At 35.0% G+C, this 24670-nt stretch overlaps 1 protein-coding gene across 21 annotated transcripts; it reads right to left on the bottom strand.

Annotated features, from left to right (window-relative positions):
* Positions 1 to 892: 892 nt before the first annotated feature.
* Positions 893 to 23769, bottom strand: LOC106873551 (heterogeneous nuclear ribonucleoprotein A1-like 3). 21 transcript variants are annotated; one of them, XM_014920968.3, is made up of 12 exons: positions 23744 to 23769; positions 21364 to 21412; positions 20762 to 20925; positions 19580 to 19700; positions 19288 to 19489; positions 18958 to 19152; positions 18819 to 18854; positions 17482 to 17553; positions 16123 to 16185; positions 13626 to 13727; positions 13393 to 13466; positions 893 to 3596 (listed from the first exon to the last, which is right to left on the bottom strand). In XM_014920968.3, exons 2-11 carry the CDS (start codon positions 21373 to 21375, stop codon positions 13417 to 13419), a joined length of 1017 nt encoding a protein of 338 aa, XP_014776454.1. In that variant the 5' UTR covers positions 21376 to 21412; positions 23744 to 23769; the 3' UTR covers positions 893 to 3596; positions 13393 to 13416. The 21 variants fall into 21 exon arrangements, with proteins under 21 accessions (XP_014776454.1, XP_014776452.1, XP_014776455.1 ...); XM_014920966.3 differs by having other exon boundaries at positions 21364 to 21420; XM_089353226.1 differs by lacking the exon at positions 893 to 3596 and adding an exon at positions 5575 to 6054.
* Between the last annotated feature and the right edge of the window lie 901 nt (positions 23770 to 24670).

The following is a 24670-nucleotide window of genomic DNA, read 5'->3' on the forward strand; positions in this document are numbered from 1 at the left end:
TGGCAGATGGCAAAATCAAGGGTTAGTCATGAAGAAATCTCCAAAATAATCAGTAAAAAAACCAGAAGTCTTCCCATTTTTCTTCAGCGTACTCAATATACTTCAATCAATAATACCATAACCTATGGTGCTGCCACATAAAAAGCATCTAGTGGAAACTGGAACCTAGTGTAGCTCTCAAGATCTTGTCAAACTGCTCAACCCATGCCAACAAGGAAAACAAGACTTTAAACGATATAACAATGATCATCCAAGGCATTCGTTTATAGTTTGTAGCTGGCCAAATCAAAATACGCCAACATTTTTCTCTCTAGCATATATCCCTCAGTGTGTGTATAGAGTCACTTGTAGAGTTGGTTGTTGGAAGAAAGTTACTCCCTTCAAAGCAAGGAGAATTTGTAATCATCTGTGAAAGCTGCTGTTTTTGGAGTGGTAAGGAGAGCACCTGTCTATAGAAAGCTGACACAATATCATTTAACGTCTGCTTTCCATGCTGGCATGGGTTGGACGGTTTGACTGGGTTCTGGCAAGCCAGGAGGCTGCACCCAGTTCCAATCTGATCTGGCAATGCTTTTACAGCTGGATGCCCTTCCTAATGTCAACCACTCCGAGAGTGTAGTGGGTGCCTTTTTACGTGCCACCAGCACAGGAGTCAGTCTGGCAATATGTTCTTGTTTTAACCCATTCAGACTTAGAAATATGTTAAGGAATCCACCAACAGTAATTCCCCTACCCCCTGGTGAGGGAAATTTTCATATTGGGATACCAGGGACCAACTGAGATGTCTTTTGCCTTCCATTTAAGTGTGACTGTGAACCGGTGCTTGGTATGTATTAAAATGGAGTTGAAAAAATGAGAAGCAAAGAACATCCAAGAAGAAAAACTCAGAAGATTGCTACACACATGTTATGGTTTATTGACTTTCTTTTTCACTTACATGTTTCACAAAGACAAACTGATGGGTTAAAAGGGTGGGTATGACCTTGATGTACAGCTAAAGTATAACAATACATCCTTATTTTAGCCTACATTTTTCCTAATGTCAGTAGAAGTCATGCAACAGTATAGCTAAACTAAAATTGAAAAAAGGAAAAAAGACAATGTCTTTGATATGTTGGCCTACCAATGTTAAATAGAGTAAATTGGATCTGAAAGATGATGTCCTAAATTAGCTTTCTTTTTATGACATGTTTCATTCTTAATACGTTGCCAACCAAGCAAGTCAATCAATAGTCACCATGGCACTGGTGCGCATCTGATGTTGGCAAAGATTAGATTACTTTCTTAACTGAGAGCCGAGTTTAATCCTAAGAATAACTGATTATTTACCAAAACACGAGTGAGAAATGTTTCATGAAAAGAACAAAAATAAATAGAAGTAATTCGTAGACATATGGAAGAATCAACTGCCATAAGTGTTTAAATAAATGTTGAATTTCAGAAAAACTGAAGTGTTACAACTAAACCTACATGAAAGAAAACCCAAGACTAAAAAACCAAAAAACCCCTCCTCTCCCAGTTATGTCATCCGTTAATCAAGAAAGACGTGTTAACATGTCATGGAAAGCAGCGTTCAGATCGGCTTTGTACAACTACAATTAACATGATGCCGTTCGTGCCACTAGACCTTAAGGGACGGCCTTAACTGTAAGTTTATAGTTGACCACTCGTAGTACTATGCCCCAGATAAAACATGGCTACACATATCGCTATACACTGTCTGTTAGTGCAGTTATTTGAGTTTTTTTTTTTCAAACGAAACTTATTTAAAAATAAGAAATAACGATACAGCAATTATTTTTCAAATGGTTTTTTTTTTTTAAAGGGTAATTTAAAAACTTTGTGAAAGATCTAAATATAATTTCCTGGTATCCTTCACTTGCTAGCTTGTTTTCCATCAGCCCAGTTACATATTTGACACTTAATAGTCCTTTTATCCTCTACTCTTAAGGGCTTTGAAACGGTTGTACTTTAATAATACAGTAGGTGGAATGAATCCACTGTCTATGGTTTGGAATACCGACAAGTTAAAGTCTAAAAATACATTGTGGCGTTTTTTTCTTTCATTTTTTTAATAAGTTGATAATATTTTTCTAGAACTCTTAAGTAGGTACCCTTAATTAGACCTACTACTTGACAATCATTACCTTTCATGGGGGAAAATAGCGATCATTTAAGGTGAATTCTTGTTAAAAGTATTCAAACTGTGGGGGAAAAAAAAAATGAAAAAAGAAAAAAAAAAAAAAGCGATTTTTTTTTTATTAGAACCAGCATGGGATTAGCTGGCTTGGAACCAACAATTAGTTTTTTTTTTCATTTCTAATGATGTTTGTGTATATGTATGCATGTATATATAAAAAATATATATACAGCACATACCGAAGCAGATAGTTAGCTCCCTACCACTAAACACCTATTAAAATTCTCCTAAGGTGGCCATAAATATCACGTGCTCATGTCATACAGAACAGATATGTCATGTTTCAACGCAAAATCCTTCCCACCTAAAGACACACTGATATTTTCAGTAGGTAGAGTTAATAATTTAGAGTGAAACTGTAATATTATTAGTCTAAATATTAGTTTAGTTAGAGGAAAAGAATTTTCTTTGGAAACTTATTTAACTTATGCCTGAAGACGTATAGAACTGAAGATAAGAATAGCGTAGGTCAAGCAATAGAACCAACCGGACTTCCGGCGTTCTATGTAAAGCTGGATTACTTTAAGCCAAATAACGCAGCATCGACTTGAATAACCTCTTTTCAATATTGAAGATTCAACAGAAGAACTCTTCAATATATCAGACACACAGGTAACAATGTATGTGTGTATATGCACATATATATATCATATATATACACAACACACATACATGCTCACACACACACACAATGTGTGAGTGTGAATATAAAAGATGTAGATAGACAGATATAAAGATTTAAATTGTTAAAGAGAAAGCATTTGAAACTAATGTTGGTTACAGAATCAATAAAAATAAAATAAAATGAATGAGTGAACGAAGTGACATAGGGTGGACAAATCCTCCAGTCATCATGAGAGAGTTTTACAGTTGTCTTTTGAGGAACTGGTTTGCCTTTTAGTGCACAATTGCACTCTTATGTACAGGACCAAACAATTTGTCAAGGAGACAAAAATCCCATCATTAGGTGAGGAATATGTTGCTTCCATCGGTTGGTTGGACTGACCAAGAAACAATTGCCAGTAGTTTTAATTCTTTTCCCCAGCTGGTTCATAAAACATCAGTTTTCAATTGACAGTTTTTCCCTTCAATTTCATTTGCTTTGCAAGCTGCAATTGCTTGCGAGACAAATGTTAATAGTTCACCAATATCAAACTGATTATCTGCTTTTTGATGACATTAAGCAGTATTAAATGGATCCCCTGCATGTATTCCTATGAACCACATGTTGATGGTAAGTTGACAGTTTGGCTCTAGTGCGGGGGGGACTGTTGTTCCACTGCAGGGTTGTTGGAACAGCAGGACGACAGACACACATGCCTGGCATTGCCAACTACCATAGACATACACCGTTTCAGGAGGCCTTCTTCTTGTTTGGAACTGACCACGTATCCAGCTACAATGTAATACACAAAACAGAGGTAGATCATTGAGAACCAGGTCTGAAAGAGAGGAAACATCATCAATGGGGATCCTATTTACAACTGACCACATTCATTTGGAATACATCAAAGTTGAAACAAAACAAACGTGGTGCAATTGATGAGAACATGCCCGAAAGAATGAAGAAGAAATGCAAGCTGTTCACTTTCACATTACCTAAAACAAGAAGGAAATCATTTTAAATTACTTATGCCTTTGTATTCCTCTTTATTTGAATCAATTTTAATGCAGGTTATCAAACCCATGCTTTAATCCTAAAAGATCAATTACCAAATTTTAAGACCGGGATTATCCAGGAATTAGCACAGAAATTTCGAATGTGTCCACACAGACATTGTACAGGAAATGTGTTACAATCAGAAGACAACGGCAGTTAAGTCATTTAATACATTCCTTAAAACTCCAGCTTTGCTTTAGCCATGAAATGTTATTCACAATATCACTTGTCCAGAGAAGGAAACAGTGTATTTTCTTTTGACTTTCCTCTTCAAAATTTTGTAATTTATCAAAAGAAAGAGGCTTCACTTCAACAGAAGTATGGTAATAACAGATTCCTAAATTCTCCACTATTTTAATACATGAAATGTACAACCCAATAAATCAACACACAACTGTCAAACCACTTCAGCAAAACCTGAAAAAATGGTGTTCTACAAATATTCCTGGCAAACTTTCAGTGAAATAATGAGAAATATAGAAAATGGAATTATTTCTATAATTCATCAAACAAAATCTTATGGAATTTATTTCTCCAGTATTTTAGAAAAAATTGCAAGAAATAAAACAAAAAAAAAGGGTGGAGGCTGAAAAGTTCATTGGCCGACTATGAAGGAGTGATGCTGGGAGGTGTGACACCTTGCATGCATTAATTGCAACTCTTCTTATTAACAACATGCAGAAATGCAGGACATTTATGCAGACACGGCTGCTATGTTATGGGATGATGGTCAGCTTCATCACCAGTGCAAAATGGGCAACGAATTCAGAAGTCTTGAAGACAACCCAACATGTTATAACTGATGAGGAAAACCTTGATCGTGTTCATCACATGGTGATGGATGACAGGTGATTGACTAGAAACCAAATAGCCAATGCTATTAGCATATCCCTTGACAGAGTTGAGAATATTCTGCACAATGAACTTTGCATGACAAAGGTTTCTGCTTGGTGGGTGCCACATCTTCTGACACCTGATCAAAAGTGCACCAGACTGATCACATCACAGGAGAAATCCGACATTGTCTGAGGCAGATCCATCTGGTTTCCTTGAACATTTCCTAACCCAGGATGAGTGTTGGGTTTATCACTTTGAGTCAGAGACAATCCATGCAGGGGAAACACTCCTCCTCACCTGCTCCAAAGAGAGCCTATGACATTTCATCTGCAAGGAAGGTGATGGCTTCAGGGTTTTGGGGTGCAAAAGGCATTGTGTTTATTGACTATCTTCAAAAGGGCCACACCATCAACAAAGAGTGCTCTGCCAACTTGCCGAGGCAGTTATGAAAAGCTATCAAGACCAATCACCCAGGAAAACTGAGGAAAGGCCTCTCGTTACATCAGGACAATGCTCCAGCACACAAGTTCTTGATTTTGATGGCTGCTGTGCACAACTGTGGCTTTGAACCGGTTGATCAGCCTCCCATTCTGCCGATTTGGCCTCATTTGACTATCATCTGTTCCCTAACATGAAAAACACTTGGCTGGGAACCAATATCAAAGTGATGATGTTGTCACGTCTGCTTTTGATGACTTTTTTGACCAAGCTTCTTCATCAGCAGGGTCCAAGCACTGCAACACTGATGAAAGAAGTGGACCAGAACGGGTTGAAAGATAAACCTCAATTGGTCATGTTCCATAAGAGTATCTTAAACAGCCTATGAACTCTTCAGCCATGAGAAACTAAGATAGAAATAATAAAGTAACAAACATGATTGGAGTTCCTTACTTTTTTATTTTTTATGGGAAAAACTACATTGTACAGAAAAAAAAAAAGATTAGGCTTATCTGTGAGGCAGATTATACATTTAGTATATCTTTACTTTTTATCAAACAATATTACATGGGACTTAACAAAGCAGCTAGAAAGTTTAGAAGATAAATCGATAACTTATGAAATATTGAATAAGAGAATAAGCAAAGTATAAAATGGAAGGAAGAAAGATCAGCAATTTACAATTAGCTGGGAAGAAGGAAAATGATAATAAAGCAGATAAAAGTTCTTGAGTGAGAAGATTCTAGTGAATGTATGGAGACTAGTTCAGTTCTGACTTGAGCTTCCACAAGTGTTTTTTTTACTAAATGGCACTGGTACCATTATGTCAGACTCCAATATGTGCGAAACTAAGAATAATGCTAGCTGCCAGGTTCCAGCCAGCAAAACTGTCATTCATCCCTGCATACAATAAGCCTGCCTAGGGTTGAACAGAAAGCATGGAAATAAATTAGAGCAATGAATTTTAAAAAGTTTTCATCAAAATCTACATCAGTCAGGCAGTCAACTAGAAATTAGGATAATTTTAATGATGGGATTGGCGAGGAAAAAGAAAGCAATTTTAAACCAAGAGGGAAAACAGGATTTTCCAGTAAATGAGGAACATATACGGAAGTTTTTTTTTCTAAATACAATAACCCCACTTTTATATACAGCCTCATCTTAGCTATGTACGCCATTTGTCTGTTTAGGGCTTTTATTAATAAATACCTATAAAGGCAGAGATGGAAAATCATGAAAGACACGAGCCTGAATTGTGATAAAAAGACAGTAAATGCAAGGAAATATGAAGGCAGGGCAGGGAGTTGGATAACAATGAAAGAAAAAGCAGGGAGCAAGTGGGTTGCTGGAAGAATGACTGAAATAGAAAATTCATTTGCCAATAATTCAGCAAGATTGTTCACATACAGGTAGATATATTTGGTAGTAATTCTGGTAAAACTTAACAAGATATAAATAATGATAGCCAAGTAAGAAAAATATTGTAAACTACAAAGAAATTTTACAGGCTTGAAGGAGAGGACAAAGGTGGAAAATGGTGATAAAGCCATGAATAACCTTTGAAAATTTGTTCTACTTTTGACAGCAGCAACTTTGCAATAAACACACCCCATATATAGATATATCAATTGTCATTGTTCAACACCAATTTTTCCAGGCTGGCAAGGACAATGAATATTCCACCTGATGTGTCCTCAAACACAGCAAACTGCCACAAGTCTCAGTCCCTTGTCATCTGTCCTCATCCATCACCATACCAGCAGTTTTCTCCCTTGCAAACGATATCTGATGCCCCAGTTTTTCTCTCAAAACACTGACATTACCCATCCATACTGGCTTCAGTTCTTTTAAACGTCTGCACATCCCCAATAGTCAGTCCAGGTCTCACTGCCATGCAGCACAGATGTTCGTGCTCAGGCATCACACAATCTGCTTTTCACTCTGAGGGAGCGGTCCCACATTATACACACACCCCAGCTAGAAAAAGAAACAAGATGGTGGAGAGAAAAGTAGGCATTAAAACATACTCTCAAAGTACAAGAGGGTGGATATGTGAGAAGAGATGAACAGGATAGTTGAGAACTGGTCAGGGGAGATCAAAAGGTGTAGGGAATAAATATGTGCATCTCTGTCCTCAAGTATAATTACAGCAGTTGAGGGTAGAGCTGTAAGCTTAGAAGAGTAATATGTGTTAAGATGGGTGGTTGCAGGGGACAACTTCAATGTTCGATATTATCTCTTCTACAGCAACATATCTGTTCCTATCCCTTCATCTTAATCGTACATTCTTAACACCTAATGTACAAGCCAGCTCTCACAACGAAGGTCTTATTTATGCGAATTGCATCCAGTGCACAATTGGCAACCAGCCTTGGTTCAACCTTCTGTTAGAGCCACCTATCTCTTTAATCAGAATTCAGAGCCTTGGACATTCTTCACGATGAGTTTGCCCCAGCAACAAGGAATCCTCACACTACGTCCCAGAAACCCACCACAGCCAACATCTTTACATTCTTCAAGATATTTATACTGGTCATACTTCTGAGTGAGCAGAACTGCTCAGTCAAAAATATTGATTCTCTTGCCTCCACACCAAATGACCAGTTGTCTTTTTCTTAATCAGTCTTTGGTAAAATCTTCCACAACCTGCAAATCTGCAGCCACTTTCAACATCGTCAGACATTTACTTTGCTAAGACAACATTGAGGTCTTGTTTGATTCCAGACTGTCCTTGAAGCCTAGGAATTTTTTTATCTAGTTCTATTATGACTATAATGAAAGCACTAGCACATGGCAGACCAAAATGTCTGAGAATCAAGCTTCAACACACAGCATGTATGGTTTTTGCAGGCCATTTATTTCTAACTTCTCCAGTGACAACCAGACCACAGGGCAAGGCCTTGTAGAATACTTCCTCCGCGTTGACAAATGCTAAATACACTGATTTTCTTTGACTAAATACTCCTCCTGCAGTTGCCTCATCTTGAATACTGCATCTACATTACTTTTCCCTGGCACAAAACTGTACCTCATCTCCTCCAATTTCCTACTTATTCATTCAAGCCATAATTCCATGACCAGGCTCAGGAATTCCATCTAAAGTATCTTCTTCACTCTTGCATAAACCAATCATGAGGCAACTATGCCAAGCGCTGATTGACCACATGGGTAATTGGGCTGTACCCACTCAAAAGGCGCATTTGAATTGAACCTGAAACTACATGGTTGGGAATCAAACTTCCTAAGCACACCCATAACTATAGATACATGTCTGTGTGTACATATACTGAACATAATGCAAAAATGGACCTTTTCCATTAACTGCAAACAAACAATGGGTTCTAAGCAGAAGCAATATTCCACCATCAAGGTGATGAAAGAGTGGCGCAGGTGGCCTGACATCCCTAGGTGACAAAAGATGGATGAATAAGAAAAAAAGGAACCAACACTGAAGACAAGCCCTATGGTGGGAAACCACGGGCATGAAATGATTGATGCGGACAGGCAAATTATAATCCTTGAACTTGCCATACATGGGCTGTGGTGACAATGCGTTATAGAAAGTGCAAGCATTTGAGCATGGGCAGTATATGCCAAATGGATATCTTGACAGTCGACAATTCTTCATTTGTTGTTATTGTGGAAGCCAATGAGAAGCTTGTTTGCAATCTATTGACAGGCAATGAAATAAGAGTGTGTTTTTGTGATTCAGAGATGAAGGCCCAATCAAATGGAACAGCATATTGCATCTCTTCAACATTAAACAAATTCTGGAGTTAATGATTGGCACAAAAGGTTATGTGGTCCATATTGGCAAGGCAAAAGTATTGTTCTCCTTGATATTCAGTCTTTGGGAATGGTATCTACTGGAATATTTTCAAGAGTTTACTGATGGAGTCAACGTATAGAGGAGAAGGGAACCAAATTAGTGAAGAAAGTTGGGCCTACTTTGGCACTGCTTTTGCCACATTTTTGTGGTCGTATACACAAACATAGACATTACATACAGGTGTCTTTTCTTAGTTTAATTTGTAAGCTTATAAATATATTGCAATGTGTGGATGGAGAAGTTTGAAATTATATGTCAATATCTTAATTCTGAAGGATTTACATATTTACAGCAGGTCTTTAATGAGAACCTGATTTGCTGTTTCTTCTAGTTTTGAAAAACCCAGCTCAGATAACTAATTATTACAGCAGTGACTCAGTCACTAACCATAGCTTCAACTCTAACATTTGTTTAGTTTAGAGGTGTTTGCTGGGTTAAATTTCTTTTCCCCGTCACAGATTGTCATACATTACAACTGAGGTCTTGACAAGAATTCTTTTAAATCAACACTGACAATACCATCCACATTTTCTGGCTTCTTAAAATTTGCATTAACAGGAATATTCTGTCTACAGATACACTGCACATCTCATAGGTTGATATGGGTGACCACCTGAGTGCAAAGCCTACAGTCTATATTAGCAGTCACCACTTTGTCCTTTCGGCTTACTTCATATAACGGTGGTGATTCTAGAAGTGCAGACAAAAGTAACCAAGTGTTTTTTGAATACACTTCTAATCATCCTATTTCTCTGGCCAGATACTGGAAACTTGTGGGCCCTTGAACCCTAGGCTAATTTAGTATGTAGAGGGTGGGACATTGAGATCTTTAAAATACTGATCTGGGATTGGTATATCACTTCAAGGATCTATCTTCCACACACACTGCATAACTTCCCACAGACTAGTGTCTTTGACCTCTCCCAGTTTCATAATGAGTTGCATTCAGATGTTCTATGTGAGGCATCATGAGATTGATTCTGGACCTACAATTCTGCAACACTTTCATCATCAAAACACCTGAAAATTATTTTAGCTCAATTAACTAACCTGCCCAGAATGACTTATCTCATTGGAATAGATGTGAAAACGTGATCTCACCATGTAAACAACTGAGTTATGCCGGCTGGCATTCTTTTATAGGATATCTGAGTGCTGATAATTTTTGGAGATATTTTTCTACCTCAACTAATGAAATGTTTCACTATGGATAAAAAGCTAGATACCAGTTCAATGTCTTCATGTAGCAAATTTGAATCCGAAGGATTTCGAAAGAAAATACAAGGTGAACACAAGAACCACTCATGACTATGAATTAGATACTTCTATTCTTGAAAGCAAAATGATTCCGACAACAGTTCTGTGAGCAATCAAATTTTTAAAAAAAAGTTTGAGATTTCCGCACATGCTTGGAAGAAAACCAAGCATCTTTAGGAATATTGCGCTTGTTTGTACTTATACATTATGAGATGATTATATATATATACATATAAAGTTCTTGTACCTCCTCCACGGCAAGACACCTGTTTTTTGCCACCCTGTCAAACTCTAACCTTCCACCATTTGACATAAGACCACTTCCTGCAATGTCCTCCTCCCCTCTCAAAGGTCCTTTGTCTTGCAAGATAGTTGGTGACTTTGCCAGTGCTGGTGCCTCTTATAATGTACCCAATCTACACCGGAAAGTGGTTGGCACGCCAAAACAGACACAGAAGTCTGATAGTCTACTACTTGTCCAGCTCCTGTCAAACCGTCCAACCCATTGCCAGCATGGAAGGCAGTCACTAAACTATGATCATCATTATCATCATCGTCGTTTAACATCCGCTTTCCATGCTAGCATGGGTTGGACGATTTGACTGAGGACTGGTGCAACCGGATGGCTACACCAGGCTCCAATCTAATTTGGCAGAGTTTCTACAGCTGGATGCCCTTCCTAACTCCAACCACTCAGAGTGTAGTGGGTGCTTTTACGTGCCACCGGCACGAAGGCCAGTCCAGGAGCTGGGGGCACTGGCACGAGTGCTAGAAAGGCGTCCGCTGGGCACAGGTGCCATCACAATTTCGCTTTCGCTATGATATATATATATATATATATATATATATACCTTACATGGAAAAATGCAAGTAAGAAAAACAATATTCTGCTGTTGCTACGTTCTGAATTCAAATTCCGCCAACGTAGACTTTGCCTTTCATCTTTTCGGGGTCAATGAAGTAAGTAGGAGTTACGCACTGGGGTCGATGTAATCGACTATCCCCACTTCCCCGCCAAATTTTTTTAATTAATATTACTTTGTAAATTAAAATCAAATAATTCTTAATATTCCAATTTTATCCTGAGCTGCAATATTTGAAGTAAAAAATTTTCTTGCTCTCTACTTTACCAGATGTAGTAAGTTGTCCTCAACCTTTCCAAGTGTAATAACTTGACCTGTAATTTTCCAGGTTTATAATCTTAAGAATATTACTTCTCTTGCTCGTATTTTCCCATGTAATCCATGTTTTTTCCAGTCTATGCTATTATGCTAATCAATAATGTGTCAGCGGTGTCGTTGATAATTTTTTCCTTACCCCAATGATGCTGGTGACATATTAAAAGTCCCCTTATAGAACTGTTTTCAGCCTCCAAACAAACACTCATACCTTTTTGCATGAGGTTGATACCAAGAAATTCCTTGAATTGAACTCTCTCATTTAAGTTTAATTAAAATATAGTTTGTCTTTAAAATAAAAAAGTTAATTATACTTAAATCCAATTTTTTTGCCATATATTTGTTTCCATAGTTTACCTCACAACTTTTTTGATACAAACTTTTGATGGATAGGAACAAAACTATGAAATTCTTCATGTTTTCTTCTATCATTGAAGCTAAGATAACTATACTTTTATTTTAAAATAAAAAAGTTATTTAGATATATACTTGATTGTTGGTGCAACAAATTCTCATATAAACCTTTCTCAACTGGATCAAATCTCAATTTTTTTATGCCAAAATGTAGCAAGGGACCAGTCCTCTTCAAAAATGTTAAGTTTTCAATTCGGCTAAGAACTGAATGGTGTTGTGCATGAGTAAATTTCAGCCTTAAGAATATTATTCAACTACTACTGTAGTTGAATGATACACACACACACATCTGATTCTTTTTCAAATTTACTTGTAAGATGTGGTAAATTTTGATTAATTTGTATTGTGAATCATTATGTGTTTTTCTATTTATATGTATGCACATGAATTTATTGCACTTTGTGCATTTTATTCTCTAATTTTCTTTAAAAATAAATTCCACCCTCATGATACACCTGTCTTATGTGTATTAAGTTCCACTGACAAACTGTAATTTGCACAATTCTATATTTTAAAATTTTGTTGTGTACTCAATTGAATGCTAGGTAGTAACTCATTTTCTAGGCTGATGCTTAAACAAAATTTAAATAATTTCATATTCTGATGAATTAACCTGTAATCAGCCTCATGAGACAAAAAAACAATCCTTTTGATAAATTGCATTAATATGCTCCTAAATAAAAGTTTTTATAAAACTTGTCTAAATTCACAATAACTTTCTAACAGAAACATAACAGCTGTAGTTTGTTAATAAATATAGTAAGAAACAGGTTAATACTATTTTGCAATTATAGCTGTGAACAATAGTCATGGGAGCTGAAGACAAAGTGACCCCACAAAAGCAACATGGTTCCCTACTGTCTCCTGTACATCATTGTTCACGAAACAATGCATAGTTTCTCATATTTATCCCCAGCTTATTGTTACCCTGCAATTGTTATACATCCACATCCTCTCCACCCTATTTAGAGAGTGTCTGTGAGCTAATAATACAGAGGAGCATGGAATTTTTCGGCATTCAATTTCTTGTATCCTTCAATGTATTCGTAAATTGGATGAAAGTGTTGCCGTAGGCTCACAGCATCAACAATATTCTATATTACCCGAGATACTTTGATATCATTAGCATAGCTCATTCGAGCGACCATATGTAGAACTGAGATGATGTCCAATAGAGCCAGCAACTGACCTTCTGAGAGTCCAAATTCAAGGTTTCCTTTTGAGAGAGTACTGTTGTCCATGACCGTCTGATTTCTGCCCCTTAAAAAGTCATACAACCACTCTCCAAATTTCCCAACTACGATACGATCAGACTGCCCCATGTTCAACTTTACATCATGAAAATGATGATATAGATATATACACACATTTTAATTAAATACTTAAAAACATAAGCAAAAAGGTTTACATGTAAATGAACGAAAAACAATTTACACAAAGATTTTTTTTTGTATTCAAAACAGTAATTTTTTGATCAATAGAAGAAAAATTAATGTGCTTGAATTTTATCAGAGGAAAACTGAAATATATAAATTTATGTGAGATTTATTTCTCTAAAAACATAAAATAGAATATTTACCTGATAGATAAGCCAACTTCAGACTCATCGCCTATAGCCGCCCCCATAGCTACCACCACCACCACCATAACCACCTAAAAGAAATTACAATAATTGGTTAGTAATTTACATAATAGCTGAAATTTATAGAAAAGCTAAAGATGAAAACAGGCATATGATCAACAAGCGTTTTAATTTATATAATATATTGAATGAAGGTAATTAAAATAAAATGTCAATAATTTGCTACACACCTCCAAAGGTTTCATAGCCACCACCTTGATTCCAACCACCTTGACCACAGCCTCCATAGCCATGTTGGTTACCATAGCCACCATGACCACCACCATAATTACCTGAGCAGAAACATCAATTAAAATAGAAATTAATCAAAGGCAATAAAAATAATAAAGATTCATGCTACAAACGAAGTTTACATGTACAAGAGAGAGAGTGTGTGTGTGTGTGTGTGCATGTGTAAACTCATGCATACACATGGATAGCTGCTGCATGTGGCTTCATCATATTCATTTCAAAAGCCACCTGGCTTCAAAGCTCATTGCTTCTGCCATTGTCATAACCAATGACTCATGATTCCAATTGTCAGGCAGAAATCACATTAATAGGTTGTGTGTGTGTTGTCTTCTCATAGTGTGCAATGTTAAAACAATATTGAAAACAATGAGGGTTGGTACCCAGAAATGTTAGCATGGGATATGCAGACACTAAAACGATTCTGACAATATAACATCTACACACACAAGGGGCATTACAGAAGTGTTGAGGCTTTTCTAGGAGAAGCAGTTAGAACTGTCTTAGATTCTTGTAAATTTAGTATATTGTTACTTCTAATAAGCTGACCTGCCATTTTTTTTATTTTGAAGGAGACAGCTATAACAGCACTTCAAACACTGCTTGATACAGCTGACTAGGTTGTAGAATGCAGCTGGGATATATGAAATCTTGCTATGCAATAAAGTTGTGTTAAACTGCAAAAATGCTACACTCCAGATTGCTTATGGATTAACTTGCATGAGCCAAACATTTATTTTCAACTGGCACAAGAAGCTCATAATCCTCTTTTTTGACAGCAAGGGCATTATCTACATCCACCAGGTTTCCTCTGGTCAAGTGGTCAACCAAAAGTAGGTATTGAAGGAATTTAGGAGATTTCATCACAATAGGCCAGAGCACCTGCAGCAACCCAATTCCATCCTGGAAACCAACAAGTTGACAGACATGGACCTCGAAACTGTCCTTCACCCATTGCCCCTTACAGTCCAGACCCTTGCTCCTTATGACTTTTGGTTGTTCACTAAGCTGAAAGAGGCTGTGACAAGGATCCTGGACACCACTTTGAAGGAGTCTTTTATATCTTTGAAATTAATGCCTCAAGACTTGTGGAATGCACCTTGTGTAACACACAATCTCACTGTGTGTGTATATATATATTTGAAATATCTACACACACCATCTATCAACACAAATAGAACAAGCATCATGTTACAATCATTTGTTCCCATTTCAAAGATCCCTTGTGAGATTTACAATAAGAATCAAGGGGCCATGTAAAAGAAGAACATAGCAGTTAATCAAACAAATTCAACGCCATTATTATCACTACATTGCAAAGTAGGAAGAAAGAAAGAAAGGAAAAAAAAAAACCTCCATTTCAATGCCAAACCAAATGTTTATCAATTATGATATAACCCAGTTCTTTAATAATTTGATATAATCATAGAATTGTTGTGGTGGATTCTCAGATGAAGGAGAAAGGCTAATTAGTGCAAAAATTTCATCATAAAGTTTTAATTGGTGATTTATTGCCCTACAGATATTTAGAATGTTTAATCATATAGGAAATAGCAGTAATGTGCAAAGCCAAAGGTATTAATATGGAAATACTGAAGCCAAAGCGCTGTAGAATCTAGCTACAGCATTTAATACTGCACTCTTTTGGAATCCAACACAAATGCCACTGAATTTTGGAATGTTTATTAAGACTGCTAAAAGCTGCAACACCAAGACTGACCATAATGTCTGTAATTGGAACCATAGAATAATTCCAGAAATTGTGTTGCTTCACAAGTGGACTTTAGGGAACCATAACCAAAACAATATGTTAAAGAAACAGAGAAGAATTAGAAAAGCAGAAAGGAAGCACTTTAAATATTGTCTGTAAACGTGGATTCTCATGAGAATGTTATGCTCACTAAAACAATATTTTTTCCAAATATCTGCTAATGATGAAACAAAGAGGCTTTAAATATTAGGTTTAGAGTATTCGAATAATTGTTGAAAGTTGTTATATATATAAAAAATTAAGAAAAATAAAATCAAACTGTAATATATAACTTGCCAGGTGTAGTTCTTGAGTCATCATGTTGACCATGCTGGTGTCTGGGCAACCCAGGGTCTCTAGAACTTGCTTTTGCCGTAATGATGCATCCCATTGTCTAAGCAGACAGATGGAGACCAAATTAGTGACATTCTGAACAAGTATATGAAGAACCATGAAAGACAGAAATTCTGTAGCTGCTGAGTGGTTAAGAACAGTCGACCCACTAGCATTGCATTGGGTGCATCCCTAAATATGGTACCCCATAATCTAGCTGAAAAGAGCTAAAACTCACATCAGAGGGATAAATTCCTAGATTTGCTTAAGGATCCAATCTAGGATAGAAACAAACCAAAACAAACATTTTTTTTAATCATCTAATTTTGCCTTAAATTTCTGATACTACTACATACCTTGGTATCCGTAGCCTCCACCATAACCAGGGTGACCACCTCGCCCTCCCCAATTACCTGGACCTAAAATTGGAGAAATTAAATGTCTTTATTAAAAAAATATTCCACTGGAGGAAAACAATTACACTGAGTCACAAAAAAAGCACTAAGAGGCAAAATTTCAAAAGCAAGCAACGCACAAAAATTATACGAAAAAATTTATTTAAACTAAAATAGTAATTAAAACTTGTAGCTTACAGCCAGCCTAAAAGTCGTATTCTTTAATTAAAAGTTAGGCTCACTACAAATATAGAATCTTAAAAAATACGATAAATTATATTTTAACCCTTTAGCATTTAAACCAGCCGTATCTAGCCAAAATATTCCATCCATTTTATGTTCAAATTAGCCAGATCTGACCTCTCACACCTACCCAACAATGTAATTCTAAAAATACAATCAGATCATCAAAATTTTTAAGTCGTGAGATAATGTATGATAATCCAAAAGAATGTGAATAAATAAGTATTACATTTGATAGAGTAAGGGCTGAATGCCAAAGGGTTAAGCATGCATTTTCGTATATTTCAATGTGCTAAAGTATTGTTTTTCCACTAAGAAAAAAAAAGTGCAATTAGTAGACTGTGCATCCATGCAAGTTAGTGAAAAAAGAAAATGATGTGTGATCATCCTTATAATAATCTATAAAAAGCAATAGGCTTGCACTTAAGAAAAAAAAAAAAAGAAAAGCTAGTTTGTTCTGTTGGTAATAGTTTCAATTCCACCACATAACTCAACTTCCTAGTTCACTAGATGCACACCCGTTAACAAAACAAATACAATTTAACTGATCTCATAAATGTAGTTAATCTAAAAATTTCAATGACATTGAAAACCAAAATCTTTTCAACATTCTCTGATGAAATACAATAGGAAATACATAAAGCTATTCAGAAGCACAAAATAATCTAAAAATCAATTCATAAAAAATAAAGATTTGCAAACTCTACACAAAATAAAAACAGCAGCAGCACACAATAAGAAACGAGAAAGTTTGGAGCCATTTAGTAGTTGTAAATACTTAAAAAAAAAATGCTTAAACAAGGAAAAGGGACAAATAAAGATGAAATATTAGAAGAGAACACAGAAAATAGATGAGTGTCTATAATTAAGTAATAAATACTTATTAATAACATTATTATGATTAGGGAAACAAAATTTAAAAAAAATTAAACCAAAATATTATATACAGGTCAGAAAACTATCATCACACAGGAAACTGCTACATCGAACTATTTCAGAGGGAATCAATGAAAGTTAACGACATATCAGTTTCCAAATGACAAGTTGTTCAGTTTACTTAGTTTAGCTTCTTCTTACCTTGGTGATATCCTCCATTGAAGTTACCACCGTAGCTGTAATTACCAGGTGAGTTGTGCCAGTCACCACCGCCTGCACAGAACAGTAGTAAGTTTCAGAGAAATAGTTACCTGCACAAACCTATACAAGTGGTTGTTACCCTAGAGCACATATATTGGAATAACCGTCTCCAAAATTTAACCTCACACACTACATTCTAGCATTCAAATTAAATACAAAAATTACAATGTTTTCCTTAAATACATCTTCACACAATTTATGCCAACTCAATTTACATTCATAAGTCAATATTCAAAATTCTCACAGAAAACTAGAATTTTTATTGTTCACTAAAATAGACAAAACACTGAAATAAGTCAAAAGCCAAAAGATTCTATCTGGAACATGCAGTCAATAAACTGTAAAGGATCCTGTTTATACATCAACCCTCTCTCCCTCAATAATAATGATATCATATACCAACAAATATGTAAATCAGCATTGTAGCACGACTTACACCTAATTCGTAGACTTAATTTAAGCAAAAAGTGTGGGCAGGCTCGGGAAGGGAATTTAATATAAAAACAACAATATAAGACAATATAGTTAAATATGTAAAACATCTAACAATTCTCATTTGAAGTTTGCTTTCTGTTATATGCAGCAAGTGAGGTTTCTTTAAAAATTTCTCAATTATATTGCTATGAATTTGTACAAACACAATTAGATTATATTTTCATTTAATAATCTACTTGTTGTTCTAAATCCTTATTCAATATGGATAACTCAGAAATAATAACTCGACAAGGGAACAAAGTAAAGCAGGTCTGCAGAATTAAGTCATAAATACACAGCAAATTCCCAATGCTGTCCAATGTGACATCAGATTTTCGAAAAGTTGTTTTCTTGTTATATATAGATAACTCTAGCATTTCAATGTCTACTCAGGAGATGAGGCAATTAGAATAGACACCAATCAAATAAAGATTCATTGTATGCCTTCACAAGCCAAATCTTGATATTGCATACTAAATATAAGTTCCAAAAATAAAGAGGGAGGGAGGGGAGAGAACATTGAGCAATTCTAAAATTGAACAAAGATTTAAAATGGAATTTCTATTCTTGTAGATGCTTAAAAAGCCCAGAGTTAGGTGATTAGGGTTACAAAAATACTATTTTTACACATGCAAACTAGAAGCAAAAGATGGAATAGATTACAAAAATAACTAAAGAAGTGCAAATTTGTCCAAAACTATCAGGTTTTAAAATGTTTATTATTAATTATTAATCATTATTATTATTATTTTAGTTAATGACTAAATAATGTGCATTAATGGAAAGGAATGACAAACACTCACCTCGGCCGCCACCCATACCACCTCGATTCCCACGACCTAAAAATATCATAAAAATATACAACAATATTGTAAAATGTGTACGAATTAAGAGAGAAGTGAATGAAAGCCAATATATAAAAAGGCAGCAGCTGTAACTTACCATGTGGTCCTGGTGGCCCCATGTGTGGGCCAGGCCCCATTGGCCCCATCGGTCCCATATGTGGGCCAGGTCCCATAGGCCCCATTGGTCCACTCATTTGGTTCATATTCGCCTGTTTGTTGTGATTCATTTCAGCACGAGACAAGGCTTTTTTAACTTCTATCCGTTTGCCTTTGAAGTCATAGTACTTTCGTACTAAAAAGATATAAAAAGTTCAATTGAAGTAGTTAGAAAAAAAAATTTTTTTTCATTTCCTATCTTTCAAGTTAGAAATATTTATTAAATATTTCACAATTAAATGCCAAAGACATAGACAGGGATTATACTTACATACTAATTTGTCGACTGTGTCATAATCTTCAAATGTAATAAAACAAAAGCCTCTTTTCTTTCCTGTGCCCTTATCAGTTATCATATCAATCGACTCGATTTTTCCTTTAGAACTAAAAAATTCACGAATATCTTCCTCGGTTGTGTCTTCTTTAATGCCACCAACAAATAATTTTTTCACAGTAATTTGAGAATCTGTTTCCTAAAAAGACAACACAAATAAAACAATCATTTTATGAGGATAACTCTCTTATATTCTTACAAGTAAATCTTAAATATGAGAAGAACTCACATTTCTTGGCATAGCTCTCTTTGTCTCGACTTCTTTGTTGTCTATATTGTGGGGCCGATTACATTGGGCCTTGTCAACTTGTTCTTCTGTCTTATAAGTTATGAAACCAAATCCTCGAGACCTACAAAAAAGAATGTACTTTAAACATGAACATCAGTTTGCTTAAATTTATATTATTGACAGAACAAATAAGTATACAAGTGTTGTTGTGGAATTGGTAAAAGATATACTGTGGAAGAAATATCAAAATATAACAACTGATTGTCAAAGAAGTTCCATTAGAAATGGTAGCCAAGCCATCAGAATGCATCATTTTTTTTTATCAATTTATTTCTTCATCTGGGATGTGGGGTATGAGTAAACTTTTTTTTTTTGCCTTCACCAGACTGAAGATTGAACCCACAATCCTTATGTTAACTATGTCAGCACTCATCTGGGAAGTACCGGCACAAATAAGCTGCTCCCAGCCGACTCCTCTCAAAAGCACACATCATTATCAAAATGGATTTTTTTTAATAAAAAAAAAATAGTAAAATAATTTTAGGAACCATGTCAGAGGTGGAAGAGCTTCACCATTAATCTCTCATTAATCCTATAATACAATAAATATATTAATAAAACAGCTTAGTATCTCTCAAATCTAAGCTTCAGAAGACTTAATGAAGCTATCATTTTGAATAATCCAGCTTAAATCGATTAAGACCAAATAATTCAGTGTACGTGTATACTTTCTAAAAATAAAATTTACAGCTACATCCAACAAGATGGGGAGTGAGAAAAGGCGGCGAGGAAGAAGTAATACTAGAAGTCCCAATTAATTGGAACTCCGTTTCTATTGTCTCTACACCCCATTTATCTTACCTTTGTATAATACCAGCTACCTACTGGAATCATGGTAATTCACTCGTCCTCTCTCCCTTACCTCTAAATTCGTACATATAATTCAAATTATATAATTTTCGTTGTGATTTCCATCATTTATATATTAAACCTGATATTTCTAAAATAAAACGTTTTAATCACTTATATTAAAAGCAAAAATATAGTATAGTTGTAAGCAATAAGCTTACCTTTAGTAATTGTAACAATGAGGGCAAGTGGGGAAAAACTCACTAACAAAAGGACAAAAGTCAGACACACGCGCGCACACACACACACACAATAAATGTAAAGCCGACTTACTTTTTTGTGTTTGGATCTCGCATCACTACACAATCGACCACATCACCCCATGGTTCAAAATATTCTTTCATCGATTCTTCATTTGTGGAATAACTAAGTCCTCCGATGAAGAGCTTACAGAACTTCTCTGAATCGCTGTCGCTCTCTCGATATCTTCCTCTTGACTGTAAAAGAAAAATAGCAAGAAATATATAGGAACAATCAGGACAATTTCGGTCTGGGGAGTGCCGATCTCTCTAACATTAAATAAAATTGGTTTAATGAACAAAGTCATTTTTTTAATTCCTTAAAACTGACGGTTAACAGACACGTAATTTATTAGCTATGAATTAACAAAGCAATCGCTTATTTAAATCGCGGGATAAAAAGATTTTAACGAGAGAAAATCTAAATATATAATTGTAACTTACAAAGTCACCCGATCCCAGGTCAATAACGAAAAGAGGTTTTTAAACTGGATAAAATATCTTATATTTGCAAGGAATATAATATATAGTATCGTCATAAACCTGTTTCTATTCATTATTCTTGTCTTTCATCATATGCTAACTTTAAAACAGTTCGAATAAGAAATATTTTCTTTATAAAAATAGTATACATACATTTCTTGGCATGGTTCTGTCTTTGACTACTTTATGATTCTGTTGGAACCTAGAACACTATGAAAATTTAATATCAATTTTATGGAGCAGCAAGATCGTGCGTTAAGAATGAATGTATGTATACAGTTTCTCACAAGAACCGATTACAATCTCGGAAAAGATATCTATCAAGAATCCAGAAGTCCATTCCTCTCTATTCTGGATGCCAAAAGCAGAGTATAATAAATTTATCAGGATGTCTTCCAGATTTTTACTTTTAACATGGCAAAACAAAAGGTCACGTCAACGAAAAATTAGGTTACACCCTCCGATCGCTGTTAGAATCATCATTAATTAAAATAATTACATGTCCAACTTAATTAAGCTCAATGATATCGGTGCTGTTCATAATCTCAACACATATTTATTCATCTATTAGAAATAAGTAAGCCTAATCTCAAATACACAATAATTAAACGCTATTTCAGCTGTATAATTAGAACATAAGCTAAAAGACCGGTGGAAAATAGCTAAAACAGCAAATAAAATCTCAAATCTCAAAGCTAATTGACTTAGATTTCCCGCTCGCACTCATCCATACTCTTTTTTATTGAAGTAATTCACAATACCGAAAATAAATTCAATCTGAAAAAATATTTTTGATTTTGAGTAAAATATTTTCTAACCGACGATGGTTACAAATAAAATATGCCGGGAATCCGACAATATTTCCACTTTAACAGAATGTTTAAAGAAACAATCTTTAGGTTTTCTTTTAAAAAAATAATTTTTATTGAACTACGATTTGTAAATCTACCCTTTTATTGTTAGATGGAAGAGAGAGGGAAAAGTGGTAAAATTAGGCCAATATCAGAGATTAGAAAAAAAAAAAGTAATAAAGATTAGGTTTTACTGAGATTAATTGGAATAGCTTTCAGGAGAAAAAGTCCCTAATCACAAGACCCCATGACTACATACAACACAAAGATATATATATACACACACACACATATATATATATATATATATATATATATATATATGTATGACTAAATATACTGGACAGTGATGGTTATATATAAATGTTCAAAAAAAAAAAAAAAAAAAGCCGAGTGTAGAAATATATTAATGTGCCGCCATGGAGAAAGCACATGGCTGTTTCTTTCACCTTCCGGAAGTTTCAATAGAAACTTGGCACTAACCATAGCCTTCTTATTAATTGAATTTCAAGCTAAACTGAACAATTAAAATTATTAAATTAACTATGTGTTTGTCCTATTATAGTCTATTTCTGTAGGTGTCTGCAACAAATAAATATCCTTACAATAAAAAAAGATGGAGGATAATTTTTTTTTTTTTTTTGTTAATTGGAACACGAGAAAGAAAGGGAGAGATAAAGTGAGGGAGTGAAAGAGATAGAGGGAGAGAGTTAATGAGTGAAAGAGAGTAAGCTAGGGAGAGAGTATGTATGTGTGGCGTCTGATTCCATCCAAGAGCCATATTAGATTCTGGGTATTTTAGAGAAGAACACAAGCAGTTAACGGGGCCGTTTGCTGAGGGACAAATATGACGAAATTATTTGATACCGAGCAAATTTTTCTATTTATTTAACGTAGGTGTACTTGAATATCTTAATAAGGCTTAAAAAAAAAAATTCATTGTGAAGCTAAAATTATCATCAATATTCATGGAAATCATTCAAATATTGAAAAACTAAATAAGAGAGTGAAAGTAAATATAAAAATATTCGTTTCTGCTAAGAAAATGAGGTTTTTTAAATGATATTAATGTTAAAGGGAAAAAAAAAGTGCTGCTGAAAATCTCCATTCGGCATGTGCGGTAATATCTATGTCAAGAGTGTGATGCCGCCAACACACACACACACCTCACTCTTTTAACCGGCAACCATTCCATTTTAGGAGACGAATACTGACTTAGAGATTTCATAGCACAACAACATTTAACCGTTTTTCAGACTATAGAATGATTTCGTTAAAATATTCCAGTAGAAGACCTTAAAATCGACAATGATTTTTATAGAATTAAGCAAGAGAAGAATTGCATACATGTTTAAAATCCGACGACATTGCTTAACAAGGTCACGCTATGAAGGTAGTTCATTTGATATTCTAATTTTCGAATATTTCAACCTGACTACCCAAGTTTTCCATTTAAATTACCAAAAAATATTTTTTAAATCTTTGAATATTTTAACAATTGTGATCTAAGATTGCTTTTAGCTTGAAGTTTTTTGGGGAAAGGAAAAAAAATAAATGGCTAATGTAAATAATTTGAACACCTCGTATAATGACACAATTAATGCCATTGTTAATAGTTAATAATGTTACTATGAGCCAGGTAAGGGCTGGTCAAAGACCTAAAATGTATTTGAACACCTTACCTCAGGCATGATAGATCCTTTGTGATAAAGCAAGAAAGACGACTTCCGCTTTAATGGCCATTATATACAGGCTCCACATTGAGCCATTTCATTGGTGCATTTAAATCAAAGAAGATGGCTCTGATTGGTCAATTACAACTGGCTTACTTCACTAATCCTAATTATTTGCAAAATATGCAAATTTTTAGATTTTAAACTCGAAAGATTAAAAAAGACCCAGCTTATTTCAATGTTTTTATTTTCCAATAATTGTATCTGCACCAATAAATGTTATCGGTGATGCCTGTTTCTTTATTTTTTATTTATAGGGGGAGGAGAGGGAAATATTTTACTAGTTAGTATTTCTACCGCGACGTGGCAGCACCAGAAGTGACGCCAAATAGGCGACTACAAAATGGCATTCTGTTTCTCCATCACGGCCCCTCCCTCCTCTTCACATTGATAACCAAAGCACTGCCTTACGCCACATCAATATAGTTCCTATGCCGAACAGAAAATTATTTTTAAATGTCAATTTTCAACGAATGAAATAAATTTTAATACAAAAACTGGTTCGAACGAAATTCAAGTCATTTCATCAGCAGTATAAAACATCTGCGTTTAAATTTCCAGAATAATTTATCAAACCCCTCATTTGCTAGCTTTATTTACCCTCGCCCTCTGCAGACATTTTTCAAATCCATTTTCACGAGATTGATTAATAATAAACAAATTTCAACGAAAATCGCCATCATATTTCTTGGTAAATTGCAGGATATCTGGGAATGTCAATTGGTGTTTTATTAAATACAGGAATTTAATCCACCCTAATCGAAAACACTCGAAGCTCCCGGGTTGACCAGCTCTTGATTTGAAATAAAGTGAGATCCGTATGGCACAGACGAACAAAATAAAAAACATTCATACAAATATATTAAAGAAAAATCA

The sequence above is a fragment of the Octopus bimaculoides genome, chromosome 6, assembly GCF_046866305.1.
Source record: "Octopus bimaculoides isolate indiv1 chromosome 6, ASM4686630v1, whole genome shotgun sequence".
NCBI lineage: Eukaryota > Metazoa > Mollusca > Cephalopoda > Octopoda > Octopodidae > Octopus > Octopus bimaculoides.

Excerpts from the sequence above, each read along its gene's own strand:
- LOC106873551 (XM_014920966.3), bottom strand. Across the intron at positions 16,186-17,481 it reads CAATGGAGGATATCACCAAG|GTCCAGGTAATTGGGGAGGG; the intron begins GTAAGAAGAAGC and ends CTCCAATTTTAG. Across the intron at positions 13,728-16,122 it reads TGGAGGCTACGGATACCAAG|GTAATTATGGTGGTGGTCAT; the intron begins GTATGTAGTAGT and ends GTTTCTGCTCAG.